Genomic DNA, 15,698 nt, shown 5'->3' on the forward strand with positions numbered 1-15,698 from the left:
AGTTTAATAAATATTCGAATAACGAATAAAATTATACGAACCAATGCAATTCCCATTTTCATCCTTTTTAAAACCATCCTCGCATTTACCTATATCCGGTAATTCGGTTAAATTCTCGTTATAATCGTCCTCCTCATCTTCGTCCTCCTCGTCGTCGTTCTCGGTATCATAATCTTCCTCCTGCAATACCTTCGTCATTTTTTTCGGCATATTTATACACCTGTAAGATCCTAATGTATTTTCGCAATTGGTATCAGCCGGACAAATCGTGGATACATTTTCGCACTCGTTCACGTCTGAAATTTAACGATGTCCGTCGACAACCATATCCGAGGGAGAGAATGATCTCGTTAAAAAAAGAAGAAGAAGGCGAAGGAGATAAAAATGAACAAAAGACAAAAAAGAAAGGGAAGAAAAGAGAAATCGTTATATCCGATGAGTCCGCTATATTCCAAATATTTTACCTTGACAAGTCTTCCAATCGTTGGTCAAGTAAAAACCATCTGGGCAAAGGCAAAAGACACTTCCTGGTGTGTTAAGGCATACGTGAGAACAACCGGCGTTGTTATTCGCGCACTCGTCGATGTCCTCACAGGTATGGTTGTCCGACGCCAATTTAAATCCAGGGATATCCGTACAGCTACACTCGTATCCGCCTTCGAGATTACGACAGGTACCTTGACAAGGGCCATGTCCGTTGTTCGGCAGACACTCGTTAACATCTGTTACGAGATTTGTTAAGAGGCCGGAAAATATGTATAAATAGAGAGAGAGAGAGAGAGAGAGAGAAAGAGCATGATCATTCTTTCAATTTTATTTATTTCATATCTATTAAAATATTAATATTTCAATTGAATTCATGATAACGTATTTCGTAATATAAACGAACAGCACATTTGATCGGTATAAATAATTAATCGTCATAGATATAACGTTTCAAGATCACGTTAATATTACATAATTATATTTTATTATAAATACTGGACCCATTTTGTTAAAACTATTGATAATGTAAAGTATCAAAAGGACATAATTATCAATAAATAACGATCCCATTTAGTTTTCATTTTAATCTGATATGTTGTTGGAGGAACGTTAAAACGTTTCTATCAATGTTTCGTCGTATGGTACGTTTGGGATGTAGGAAAAACAAAAAAAAGAAAAAAGAGAAAAAAACAGAAAAGAAAAAAGAAAAGAAGAAAGAGAGAAGAAGAAGAAAGAAAAAAAGAAAAGAACGAAAAAATTGTACTGGCAAATAAATAAAAAGACGGGGGAGGAAAAATAGTATAAAAGAAAAAGATAAAAGCACAAAAAAATAAAAAATATAAAAATTTTTTAAACATTCCAAACGAAGTGTCTATATGCGAGTGTGCGTATGTTTGCGTATGTGTCTGTGTGTCTGTCTGTCTATCTCTGTGTCTGTCTGTCTGTCTGTGTGTGTGTGTGTGTGTGTGTGTATACGCGCAAGCATCAAAATGAAATCAATTCATCGCCAGCTGGAAACGAACATCCGACGGCACGCAAGCTCTTTACTCGCCAACAGCGAGAAGGTTAACCTCGTTGAAAGCTCGTTCATTCAACGAGTAATGTAGTTGAAAACGACACGATCAACGTTGTCAACTATCGTTAAACGAAATCCAACATTCATTGGTACGTATGTTATAAAACATAGAGAAGATGAGAATAAAATCAGATCTGATAATCGCTTTCGAATAATATATAAGAAATGAAAGATACCTTCGAACGGCTCAATTTTATTTATTTCTCCTTCCTTCTTATTTTCTTATTGATATTATTATTTATTTAATTTTCTTTTTTTCTTCTCTCTCTCTCTTTTCTCTTTCTTTGTTTTATACAATGACACAACAGGCTAAGTCGTTTTTATTGAGTATATATATATATATATATAAACTTTTATATTTCTTTTTTTCTTTATTATGACTTTATTTCTTCTTTTATCATTATTATTATTATTATTATTATTATTATTTTCTTTTATTTGTTTATACGTTAACTATTAATTATATATATATATATGTGTGTATGTGTATATAAAAAACTTACCTTGACAAGTATGTCCATCGGCTGTCAACTGAAAGCCAGAATGACATTCACAGTGGTAAGAGCCAGGATCGTTCAGACAAAAATCTGAACACTTGGCAGTGTCCTCTGAACATTCGTCTATGTCTATGTAAAAGAAAGTATTTGAACAAAACGAAAGAAAGATCAAATAATGAATGAGAAAAGAAACAAACAAAAAAAAAAAAGAAAAAAGAAAAGAAAAAAAGGAAAACGTAAAACAAAATAAAATGAAACAAGATGAAAAAGACAAGATAAGATAAGTTATGATTAAATAATATTTGTCGAAATTAATCATCGATCGTTTAACAACGTCGAAATTATTAAATTAATTATTTTAAGATAAATTGATATCATTGATTACAAGAAAATATTGATGCATATATATATATATATATATATATATATATATATATATATATATATATACGCATTTACATACCTATGTACATATATACATATATACCAGTAACTATCTGTTGAAATGAATTATTTCACTCTGTACATTGGATTCATTGAAATTCATTGGAGGAAAAAAATAACAAAAAAAATGAGAGAGAGAGAGAGAAAGAGAGAAGAAACGAACAAACGTTTAGAGGCTTGACGGTGATTAATGCTACCGACACGTGCCGATTTAACAAACGTTCGTACGATTGGTAACAAATTCGTACATACGTGTAAACTGATAATATTCCGATTAACGTTACACGATCGATTCCCGATTGTTTTTTTACACTTTAACAAGCCAATAAAATCATCAAAAGCAAGTCCGAAGGACATCATACTCGTGAAAAATACACACACGCATACACGTGTATCAAATAAAATTTTAGAACGTGTTCAAAATAATATCGAACGAGGAAATACATATGCATGTATGTACATAGGTGCATTGAAATTTATTTGCAATACCATAAAGAAAACCCATTAATGGATTTTATTATAAAAAATATAGAAAATAAATAACCACGAGGTTTTATCAATGAATATCGTAGTTTAAGATAGACTATCTCTATGTTCCATTTTGTTCTAATATTCGTACGTTTCACTAACTTTAAATTTTAATCTCGCGATTCACGTGTACATAAATGAAAAAGAAAATTACGAGACTGTTGTCTGACATTTCGATATTAAAGAAGGAAAATCATTTCTATATCCTTAAATTTAATTAATCTATTCTCAAGTACTTTACTCACGCGTTCTATAATTTCTTCGATGTCAATATTTTTTTTTCCTTTTCTTTCCTTTTTTTTTTTTTTTTTTTTTGCTCGCGACAAAGAACACGTTTTCATATACGGAAAAAATTTGTTTCTTAAGATTTTCGAGGATGAAAGTGTAATAAAAATAAATTGACTCACGAAATCCTGAGAATTATAAAGAAATTTAATTATGCAATAATTTTCTACGAAATATCGAAAACTTTTTTTTCTCCTTTTTGATTTTTTTCTTTCTTCGACAAGAGTTTATAACTTCGAATTCGTAAAGTGTTCGTAGTTGAAATTTTTCGGAAGTAGAGAAAAAGACGATTTTTATTTCTTAAAGAAGAAGAAAAGAAAAACTTCGTAAATTTTTTTCACGAAAGAAAGAAAAAGGAAAAATAATTGTAACTATTTGATACTCCAATAAATCCAATTAATTCTAATCGATCGAACAAAAAAAATTTTATTTTTCTCTTCTTTTGGATCCATCCTAATTCGTCGAAATGTATAATTTGAAATTTGAAAAATGTGTTTGTTAAATTTTTTCGAAAATAAAAAAAGGAAAAAGGAGAATATCGAGAAATTTTCTTTCTCTCGAGAAGTTATGACAATCACAAATAGAAAAAAAAAAAAAAAAAACCCGAAAAAAAAAATATATATATATATGTATATACACAATTGTATAATTGAAATGTAATATATAATTATATAATTATGTAAAAATATTTCGATCGATGAATAATCGACTGTGACCAATCGATTTTCCTTTGTTTTAATTTAAACGGGGAGAAAAAGGGAGAATAGAAAAAAAAAGAAAAAACAAAAAAGAAAGAAAATTAATATTACCTATACAGGCGGTACCATTGATTCGAAAGCCATCGAAACAGGAACACTTTGCACCAATCGGCGTATCCTCGCACACATGTTCACAGCCACCCCTCTCCTGATCGCAACGTCGCACGTTATCGATTATCGTTTCTAAAATGGAACGATATTGGTGATGTAACAAAAAAGTTTATCAAGCACATCGGATTCGAATTCGATAGAAACACGACTTTCCGTTATATTGTACGTTTTACCTTACGCTTTTGTAAAAGAAGAAAAAAAAAAGAAAACAAAAAAAAAAAAAGAAAAAAGAAGAACAAAAATCCCTACGTTCTATGAATACGTAATAAAAAAAAAACTTTGCCATTAATATCCTTCCAATATCTCACTATGAAAATAATATGAAAAACTTTTAAATCCATTTGAACGAACTTACGTGCATGCGAACTTACTGTATAAAAGAAAAAGAAAAAAAGAAAAAAAAGAAAAAAAAAAACGATCGAAGAAAATTTTTAAAAATTTCATTATCATATTCGACGTCTGTCCAATGCATATTAACGAAAAAATATTTTTATATACCTAACGACTATGTTAAAATTTGATACGTCGTCTACCAATTATCGAATTCTCGATTGATATAAAATCCAATAAATTTCTTTTATTTTTTCTTTTTCTTCTTACCAACGTCCACATGTTGTGATGATGACAAAATGTAAAAAGAAAAAAGAAAAAGAAAAAAAAAAGACCAAAATAATAAATAAAAAGAAAGAAGCATAAAGAAGGAAAAGAAATAGGAACCGAACGAAACGAAACGAAAAAAAAAAAAGAAAGGAAAGAAAGGAAAAAAAAAAGAATTAAAGAATACAAAGTTAAAAAGGAAATACAAAAAAAAAAAGAAAAAAATAGAAAACAAAAAAGACGAACCGAGTGAATCACGTATGATACTATCAAATGTTCGTTAAAATCTGTCAAACACAATATCGGGGCAGAGCGTTTGTTCGTTACGATCAAATAAAACAAAATCAAATCAAGTCAAATCAAAGCGTATCAAATAAAATGAAAATAAAATACGTATGAACAAATATAAACGAAAAAAAAAAAAAAAAAAAAAAAAAAAGAAGAAAAAAAGTACAACAACAGCAGCAGCAGCAACAACAACAACAATAACAAAACGTCGATTGATTTAGATAAGAAAGTTTTTCCTAACAGCAAACGGATCAACGTTAAAAGCTATCAAGGAAGTAATTATACTCCTTTATATATATATATATATCGAAGAGGAAAAGGGATAAGGGATGATGGGCGAGGAGAGGGGATATAAGTGTGGGAGTAGGGGAAAGGATAAGATCACCATTTATCTTCTTGTCTAACAGCGCTCACCTCCTTTCTTCACGCATTTCGGTACAAGACCGAGCCAAGTTGCTTCACTGCAAAAAAGTCGATCCACCATCGAGTCCTCAAGAACGAACTCCTCGAGGCAAACATAAACTGCCACCAAGTATCGATTGAAAGGCGGTAAAGCGTTCTTTCTCCTATAAAAATACATTGGTTAATGTATACCCGTGACATTAAAAAAAAAAATAGAATTTTTCTAAAGAGAAAAATAAATAAATTCATTCGTCGGCCATTGTACGCAATGTTCAATAATGACGTTCGTTATACGAATCTAAATGGAATACGAAATATTTTTTCTTTTTTTTTATAATTTTGTCTACTTCTTCTACAACCACGAAGTTGTCTACTACGACGTCGAATCAATGAAGGAACGAATGAAAAAAAAAAAAAAAGGCAAATTCGACAAACATCAAAAATTCCTCGTACTTTCTGTTTCTTTTTTCTTTTTTTTTTTTTTTCCTTTCCTTTTTCATGAAACATTCGAAATGATAGAAAATTGTAGAAGAAAAAAAATTCTTCGATTAATTCATTCACGAAGAGATCATCAATGATATATATTTCAGATAATAATATTCAAATGGAATAGAAAATTGAAGAGAGAAAGGATACAGAAAAATATAAAAAATTTCCCATTTCCTATTCGTTCCACCCTATATATACATATATATCACAGAATCTTATACACAAAGGACAATTTCTTCGAGCAAACATATACCGCGAATTATCGATCGAAAGATGCTAGAATAATTTTCTTTTTTCCTCTTATGAAGTGAGTACACACACACACACACATATATATATATATACGTATGATACGTGAAACATTTGAAATGTAAATAAAAAAATTGTAAATAAAAGAATTCATGGAGAAGGACAAACAACAATGAGTGTGTTTTAGTGTACAAACTTGAATACAATGCAAATTACTGTATCGTTCATTATGTAACATTCGAAGTGTCTATCGTCAAATGAATGAAAAGAAGGGAGAAAAAAAATGAAAGTACAAAAAAATTCCCCGTTTCTTTTCTTTTTTTCTTTTGTCTTGTTTTCTTCTTTTTTCTTTCTTTTTTGTTTTTTCTTTTTTCTTTTTTTTTTTTTGCTCCACCCTCTATATATCCTATACGAAAAGGACAATTTCTCCGAGCAAAATAAAAATTGCGACCAATGTGCATCGATTGAAGGGTGATAGAACGTTTTCTTTTTCTTTTTTTTTTTTTTTTTTCTTTCTTCTCTTACTCCTATAAAATACACACGCTTATATATATATATATATATGAAACATTCGAAGTGAAAAATTGTACGAGAGAGAAGAAAAAACAAAAAAAAAACAAAAAAAAAAAATACAAAAAAAAAGAAAGAAAAATTATTCGAGAACAGACACCAACGAGCCGTGTTTCGTATAAAAACTCAAACGTAGTAAAAACGTAGTCGTTCATTTAATAACTTTTGAAAGTTTGTAAGTCGAACAAAAGAAGAAGAAGAGGAAGAAGAAAAGAAAGAAGAAAACAAATGTTAAAAAAAAAGAAAAAAAAAAAAAAAAAGAAAAAAGAAAAGATAGGAAAAACTTTTCTTTGCCCTCTCTCTCTCTCTCTCTCTCTCTCTCTCTCTCTCTCTCTCTCTCTCTCTCTAGTCGTCCGAACCCTATAATATATCTAACAAAAAGTCTTTTACATCTCTTCGGGAATATCTTTTATCGGGACATTACAATGCAAATAAAATAAAGTTGACCGAAGAATGAATAAAGTAAAAAAAAAAAAAAAAAAAAAAAGAAAAAGGTGCTCTTCTCTTTCTTTTTTTATTTTTTTGTTTTGTTTTCTCTAAACCGACCTAGCGTATCTCGGAGAATATGCATTAACGACCGTGGGTGCTTTGATAAGGCCCTTTCTGCGTGCCTTCATGAGACAACTTAGATCCAATCTCGACATCAAAGTTTCGTTCAAGCCACCGACATCCGACACCAACGACGGCTTTACTCCCGATAGAGACTTCTCCGGCATTTGCTTCCTCTTATCCTTCGTTTTCCTACGTCTCTTCAACTCGCCGAGTTTCTTCCGTGCTTGAACCCGTTGCTTCCTCGTCGTATCGCTTCTCAAATTTCTACTTGGCTCATCACCCATATATAGATCGTTACGAAAGTGTTGCAACTTGTTCTCTAAAACATAAAGGCAATCAATTAATTAATCTTATCTCGTTAACGAACAATTAATCAACGTTCCCGTTGGTTATGGTCGATTTTTCAGAATTTCTTTTCTTTTTTTCTTTCTCTCTCTCTCTCTCTCTCTCTCTCTCTCTCTCTTCATTTCTATCCAAACGGACTCATTCGCTCGATCAAACTCAATAACGGATAAATTACGAAATTTGACCTATGACGTTCAATTCAATCGATCTCGTGGAATTTTTCTCCTCTTGTTTTTTTCTTTTTCTTTTCTTTTTACCTCTTCCTCTTATTTTCCTTTTTTTTTTCTTTTTTTTTCCTTTTCCTTTACCTTTCTTTTTTTTTTCCATCGGTCCAGACTTCGTTGCAAGCCAGTGCGAATAGTTTTCTTATTTTTTTTTTTTCTTTTTTTTTTTTTTTTTAAACGTTTCAATCGAAATAATCGATCCGTTGGAAAATAGAAAGGAAAGAAAAAAGAATAGGAGAAAAATATATACAAAACGAAGGATCAAAGTCGTGATATATTCTGATTTGAAATTATCGTAGTTTCGAAGAGGATAAGAGAGAAGAAAAAAAAAAGGAAAACAACAGAAATGAAAATAAAAATCGAGTCTAATATCGACATAAATTAAATTGCTACGACGAGAGGGGCGGGTGGAGGGGAGGGGGAGGGGAAGGGGGGGGATATTATCGTGCACCTTGAGAAGTAGCTCCCTTCTTGGTGGAACGGCTAAGAACTCTGGACTCGAGTAAAGCAAATGAGATTTTATCGCGATTAAACGGGTCGCTATTAAGGTAAACGAAATACCCTTATACGTATCTAATCTATGTGCGCGAGGTTTATTATAATTAGAAATCATTAAAATTAATTATAAGACAATGCAGATACGGCGATATCTATAATTCAAGCTTGAATTTCATTGATTAAAAAAGAAAGGGAAAAAAGAAGAAGGAAAAAAGTAATTGTTGTTGTCGTTCGTTTTTGTTTTTTGTTTTCTTGCTTTAATAGATGGCGGTGAAGAGGCGTAGGGAGGCGGGGAGGAGGAGGAGGAGGAGGAAGTAAACATCACGCATGTACTAAAATATATATTGGATACAAAATAATAGAACGAAGAAGAAACGTAAACACGCATATATATTTATATATATATATATGTTTACACATACACACACACACACACACACATGCGCGCGCGTACATGCACACACATACATATATACATATGTACAACTAAAGCTTCTACATGTTTGCAAAGATTGGACCCGTATAAGGAGTCAAGATCGAGACACGCGATAGAGTAGTCTTAAAGGGTCAAAGTGCCATGAGCTGAACATGCTCGTTTACGCGGAACATATATATATATGTGTGTGTGTGTGTGTATGTGTGAGTATGTGTATCTATGTACGCATATGTGTACTACTAGCACTAACTTCTATAAGATCAAGGTGAGAAGATGATTCACTGCTCGTGTCCTATCTCAAGCACCGTCGACCATACACTGTTTCCTCTGTTGCCAACACGTTTACTAAAAAGAACAACAGAAGGAAGAAGAAAACAACCAGAATAATGTCTATCCTTATCGATAACTCGATACATTAATCCCGATTTAAATGGATTCCTATAATATATAACCCGTGAAAATATTTTATTTATAAACGATAAATTTAATGTAGATATTGAAAAGGAAAAAATTTATATATATATATATATATATATATATATATATATATATATATCTTTTGTATATTAATATAGATAGAAGATTAATTTCAATAATAAATTTAATTTTCTTGGATTTTATAAACCGTTAAAATGAAATAATATTTATCAACGATATAAGAAATATTAAAATTAAATAATAAATTTAATATCGAAACTTTGTTATTGATGATGATGATGATGAAGAAGAAGAAGAAGAAGAAGAAGAAGAAGAAAAAAGAAAAAAAAAAAATAAAGAAAAAGAAGAAAAAAGATTTAAAAAAAAGTACTTCATACTTCCGTAACTTTATTTTATATTTAATTATGTCATTCCGATGATCAATGGGACGAAAAATAAACTACCTCATGTTGTAATATCTATAACAATTAAAAAAAAATCTAATTTTATATAAATATATAAATATATATATATATATATATATATATATATATATTTTTTTTTTTTTTTTTATTTTATTTATTTATTTTCCTTTCTTTTTTTTCTTGTCCTTCACTATCTCGAAGCATAACTTTATAATCCACTCTATTATTAATTATTATTTTTGGGATATAATCGTTATGAAGAGGGACAGAGAAGGAAGAAGAGGAGGATAGGTGATGGGAAAGAGGTTAAAGGTCAAGTAACTACTGGCGAACAGACGAAAATACGTTGTGAGTGAGAAGAGACTAATTGTAAGTTAGACACGAAAGTTTAAAAAAAAAATGTGCCTGTGTTAGTTCTCATGAAGAAAGAAAGAGAGAAAAAGATAGAACATATGTACGTGCTATTTCAACTATCCTCATAGTCTTTCTTTTTCTATCACTATCTCTTTCTCTCTCTCTCTCTCTCTCTCTCTCTCTCTCAATCTCTCTCTCTCTGTCTCTCTCTCTCTATAATTCCCTCGAGTGACTAGAACACACTTTTTGCTTGGATTAGCTAGACTCTTCTTTCGCTTCACGCTTCGGTTCTTAACTAATCGAAGGTAAGAGGGATTGATAAGCGTAACGCAAGAATAAACGATCAGGATTAACATGAAACTTACTGTAAAATGTGTGTCCATGTGTGTATGCGTGTGCGTCTCTTGAGTTTTTTTTCCTCTTCATAAACTTTATGGAACGTAATCGTCGTGAGAAATAATCGTCTTTGTTATTTTCTTCCCTCTATTTTTTATTTTTCATCATTTCTTTTTTTTTTTTTTTTTTTATTAATCTTTTTTTTTTTTTCTATTTCTTTTTTTAATCGGCTAACATTAAATTGTCATCTTTCAAATTATTAAATTATTAAAACGCACATATTAATGTCACTCTCTCTCTCTCTCTCTCTCTCTCTCTCTCTCTCTCTCTCTCTCTCTCTCTCTCTTTAATTATAAATAATAAACATCGTATAATAATACAAATCGATAACGCTAACAATCTTTATACCGAGATATTAGATATAAATGTTACTTATATACTGATATAAGTAATATGTATGTATATCAAATACTTATACGTATATCAAATACTTATAATACATTTATGTATATATGATATTTATCTCTCTTGAGAAAGAGAGAGAGAGAGAAAAGGATAGTTAATACTTATGGGAATTCCTGCTTTACCCTTATCAATATTCCTTCTTTCGATATGACATAGTCCTACGGAACGTATCAGGAAAAAACTGAAAATGAGAATTCGAAGGAGAAAAATTTGAAGGAGAAAAATTTGAAGGAGAAGGAGAAAGAAGGAACTTGGTTCTCGCACATCCTATGGAAAAATCCCATTAGGATCGTCCCTCAAGGATGCAGTTATAATCTGTCCCCTTGGACCGTTCGTTCAATATAACGTGTTTTCTATCTCTCTCTCTCTCTCTTTCTCTCTCTCTCTCCCTCTTTCTTTTTCCCGCTCCCTTTCTCACATACATAGACACATACAAACATATATTTTCTTTCTATCTATTTCTCTACGATACTTTCTCTCTCTTTCTTTCTCTCTTTCTCTCTCTCTCTCTTTCTCACTCTCTCTCTCTTTCCCTACATGAACTTGGGTTCAGAGGGCCAACGTACCTGGTTACACGCATCCTCGGTTACGTATACTTGGTGCCTTGTTAGAATTGCCTTTTGCGAATATTTCCTCTCTCTCTCTCTCTCTCTCTCTCTCTCTCTTTCTTTCTCTTAACGGAACAAGCACACAGAAACGTTCAACGAAGAAATTGCATGCTTTCGAGCGTAACGCGCGTTACCCAGAAGCAGATCGCTTTTCTTTATACTTTACTCTCCATCTTCCTCTCTTTCTCTTTCTCTCTCTCTCTCTTTCTCTCTCTCTCTCTCTTTCTCTCTCTTTTCCTTCTCTTCGCGAGATCACGCTGCTGCTCTTCTACCTAGTACTCGTCGATTTCCGATTATGATGATCGAGATCGTGATCGAGATCGATTTGCAATATTTTATGTTTTCTTTTTCTTTTTTCTTTTTTCTTCTGCGCGACTAATAGCAAAAGGGGAAAAGAAATGATAAGAGGGATGGGATACTTCTCTCTCTTTATACCTTTTTGTCAGTTCGTTTTTTTTTTTTTTTTTTTTTTGAATTATTTCAACTTAAAGAAAGATCCAAAACGAATCGTAGCTTTTTCACATTTTCTTTCTTTTTTTTTCCTTTACATTTGAATTTATTTTGCGTTCGAAAAAAAAAAATTCGCCAAGACAGAGAGAGAGAGAGATAGATAGAAACAGAGAGATAGATAGATAGATAGATAGATAGATAGAGAGAGAGAGAGAGAGAGAGAGAGAGAGAGAGAGAGAGAGAGAGAGAGAGAGAGAGGAAAGAAATGCCAATCGTTTAATAAGAGAAAATATTTTTCTTCAAGATTTAGAGTAAATTAATGGAGGAATCTCAAGGAAGTAAGGTAGGATGGGATTGTAGGAAGGAATGGTAAGGGAGGTGCTCCGTTTATGCGCATTATGAGCGAGTCTTGTATATCTATTTGGTTTATCTCGATCTCGACGAATTCGTGGTATGTCAGACCGACGAAATTCGTGCCGTCAAAAGCACGTCGAATAGGTGGAGGAGACTGAGAAGGAGGATTGTGGAAGGAGAATGAGAAGGAGGAGGAGGAGGAGGAGGAGGAGGAGGAGGAGGAGGGAGAGAACTCGGTCGAAAACGGAGAACGTTCCTGAAGTGGCAGTTTAGCGTTCGTCCTAAAGCTATTACCTTCTGGACTTCACGACTTCCGAAAGATTCTTCCTCTCCATCGATCCTCGAGATCTTCGCTAACCTCTTTAACGTTCTCTATATACATATATATATATATATATGCGTGTGTGTGTGTGTGTATATTGTAATATAATGTAGATACGTAACGCAAGTACACGTATATTTACCGGCATTTAAATTGATGATGCTTGAAAAGTTCTCATAAATACGTCCCAAATCGATCCCTCCATAATATTACTCTGCTCGAAAAAGAAGAAGGAATGGAAAATGAAAAAAAAAAAAAAAAAGAAAAAAGAGAGAGAGAGAGAGAGAGAGAATAAAAAAAAAATGTATCCCTTAACGTTCTATTGTGATGTGTTATTATCGAAATAACATACAACATATAATATTTCTATATTATCAAAGTTTCATTTAATTTTATCGCTATAAAGTTTAACAGTTATTTAATTCCTCTACGAAATTTCCAATGTTCCTTTTGTTTTAATTTATAACTTATATTAATAGATATGACATTATATTAGTACTTATTATCTATATTAATTTTAATATATAATTATACCGATATTTTGTAATATTATATAACGAATATTCTAATATTTCTTTTTTTTTTTTTTTGTAATTATAACTAAATTATATCATTACACGTTGTACGTATATGTATATACATACATTCGAATCTTTTTTATCTAAAATCTAATCCCGTAAAAATGTCGTGACCAACAAGAAATAGTCAACCGTTTGAAATGGATACAAGACATTAGAAAAGATATAAGACTACACAATCTATTTAAATTCCGTCATGTCGTACGGAGATATCACGAAGAGTTCACGTGCGTCTAACAGCGATTACATTGTTTATTTCGTTTACAAGTTCAATCTTATATGTTAGATATAAGTGAGTGAGAGAAGGAGATAGAAATAGACCGGTCCGATCAACTTTCTCGAAGTCGTCGGTCCCGTCGGTCCGTCAATCCGTCCAATCGTACACCACGCAGGCGTGAAATTCGTGCGACCGTCGTCTTATCGTTTATCTCGACTTCGTCCTGATAATTTAAGCCGCCTCTGAATCAACCCTTTGTATTCTCACGATTCTCCATGACGACGAAGCAATATGCATCTACTATAGCCATTTATACCTAACACGTGCTGCTCGTAATTTATGAGACACACCTCGCCTTCCAAATCTATTTTCGATATTTTCTTATCGACGTTGTTACATATTAAAAACATTATGATATTAATTCACGAATAAAACTTACGTATTTACGTATGTATGTATATACGTAGTTATAAAAAAAAAAAAAAAAAAAAAAAAACAAAAAAAAGAAAAAGAAAAAACAAAACTTAATATAATTTTGCTTATTTATTTGTTACATATAATAAATAAATAAAAAATTCGTACGTAATTTCGATTGCCAAATAGAAGAAACGATCTTTTTGTTCGAATGAATGTTGCGCGTTTGAAAAACAAAAAAATAAAATCAATAAAAAAAAATAATAACAATAAAATCAAATATATATATATATATATATATATATATATATATATCAAACATTACAAATTAAATTTTACGGAAATTAATTTACAAACAAAATCTATGTACATATGTGTAACTTATAAAATTTTTGAAAATTATTTATATTTGAAAAACAAAAATTAATGGATAAATAAATTATATCTCTAAAGAAATAATATTATATTCTTTTATCTGTAAGAGAAACGTATATAAATATAATTTAACTTCGGACATTTTCTTCTTCGTATGTATTTGTAAATATATATATATATATATATATATATATATATATATATATATATATATATATGTCGATATTTATATCAAAGAATGAAATTTTCTAAAGATGTCATTCGTTCTAATGTCATATAATGATAATTAGATTAACAATCACGATGTCCATTTAAATCTTTCCGATTTTGACAGCTATTCGACGTGACTGTCGATAATACTTCTTAATAATATTATTGGAATTAGTTGATTATCGAATCGCCTAATTTAAAAACGATATTTAACTTATTCTTCGAAGCTACAAATAGAATTTATCATCGATCACACGTATCCTATAATTTATCGAATATTAGACACGTATACGATAAAATATCTATGAAAATATTTTGTCGATTATATTGAAATTCAAAAGTATTTTATTCACATATAATATATAAATAAAAACATTCGTAGGAAATTTCAATGTTTCAGTTAACGCGTAAGGAACGATCTATCATTTGTTTGAATAAATGTTTCATATTTAGAAAAAGAAAAAAAAAAGAAAAAAAGAAACGAAATAATAATAATAATAATAATAATAATAATAATAATAATAATAAAATGTATCGAGGAGTATTCAAACGAGTATATCTGCGTATAATGAATAAATAAAAATATTCGTATGAAATTCCAATAGCTAATAGAAAAAATGATCTCTTTGTCTACCCATATGTTGCAATTTGGAAGAAAAAAAAATAAAAGAAATAAAAATAAAAGAAATAAAAAAATAAATAAAATAATGAAACAAAATATATATGGTTGGAAGAGAATTCAAACGAGTATATACCTATGGACATATAACAAATAAATAGAAAATTCATATAAAATTTCAATAGTGAATAGAAGAAATGATCTCTTTGTCTGAACGAATGTGGCGTGTTTATAAAATAATAAAAAATAAAAAAAACATATATGTATATATATATATATATATATATATATATATATATATGAAAAAATATCCAAACGAGTATATTTACGAGCATATAACAAATAAATAGAAAAATTCGTACGAGATTTCAATAGTTAATAAAAGGAACAATCTCTTTGTCTGAACTGAATGTTGCGTGTTTAAAAAAAAAAAAAAAAAAAAAAAAAGAAAGAAAGAAAAAATATGTATATATCAAAAAATATCATAGTATACCTACATACGTATAACAAATGAATAGAAAATTCGTACGAAATTCCGATAGCCATGTAGAAGGAACGATCTCTTTTTGTCTGAAAGAATGTTACGTGATTAAAAAAAAAAAAAAAAAAAAAAAAAAATAACAATAATATAATATATAAAATAATATAAAAATAACAATAATATATATATATATGTATTTTAAAATAAAAAAAAAATAACTAGTTATCGAGTTTCCAACT

The 15,698-nt window shown here is 30.2% G+C and overlaps 1 protein-coding gene across 6 annotated transcripts in view; it reads right to left on the minus strand.

Moving 5' to 3' along the window:
• The window catches only part of LOC124423072 (fibrillin-1-like), a 143,716-nt gene that overhangs the window by 38,857 nt on the left and 89,161 nt on the right, over positions 1 to 15,698 (minus strand). For 5 of the 6 annotated variants that reach the window (XM_046960383.1, XM_046960382.1, XM_046960387.1 and 2 more), the window contains exons 4-9: positions 7,326 to 7,650; positions 5,484 to 5,635; positions 4,125 to 4,256; positions 2,065 to 2,187; positions 465 to 722; positions 42 to 296 (exon numbers count right to left, since the gene is read on the minus strand). In XM_046960383.1, the coding sequence (XP_046816339.1) occupies positions 42 to 296; positions 465 to 722; positions 2,065 to 2,187; positions 4,125 to 4,256; positions 5,484 to 5,635; positions 7,326 to 7,650 (1,245 nt within the window). Of the gene's footprint in view, positions 1 to 41; positions 297 to 464; positions 723 to 2,064; positions 2,188 to 4,124; positions 4,257 to 5,483; positions 5,636 to 7,325; positions 7,651 to 9,084; positions 9,268 to 15,698 lie in introns of those variants that run through there. The other variant, XM_046960388.1, reaches the window with a different exon arrangement.

The sequence above is a fragment of the Vespa crabro genome, chromosome 3 (assembly GCF_910589235.1).
Source record: "Vespa crabro chromosome 3, iyVesCrab1.2, whole genome shotgun sequence".
In the NCBI taxonomy this organism is placed as follows: Eukaryota; Metazoa; Arthropoda; class Insecta; order Hymenoptera; family Vespidae; genus Vespa; species Vespa crabro.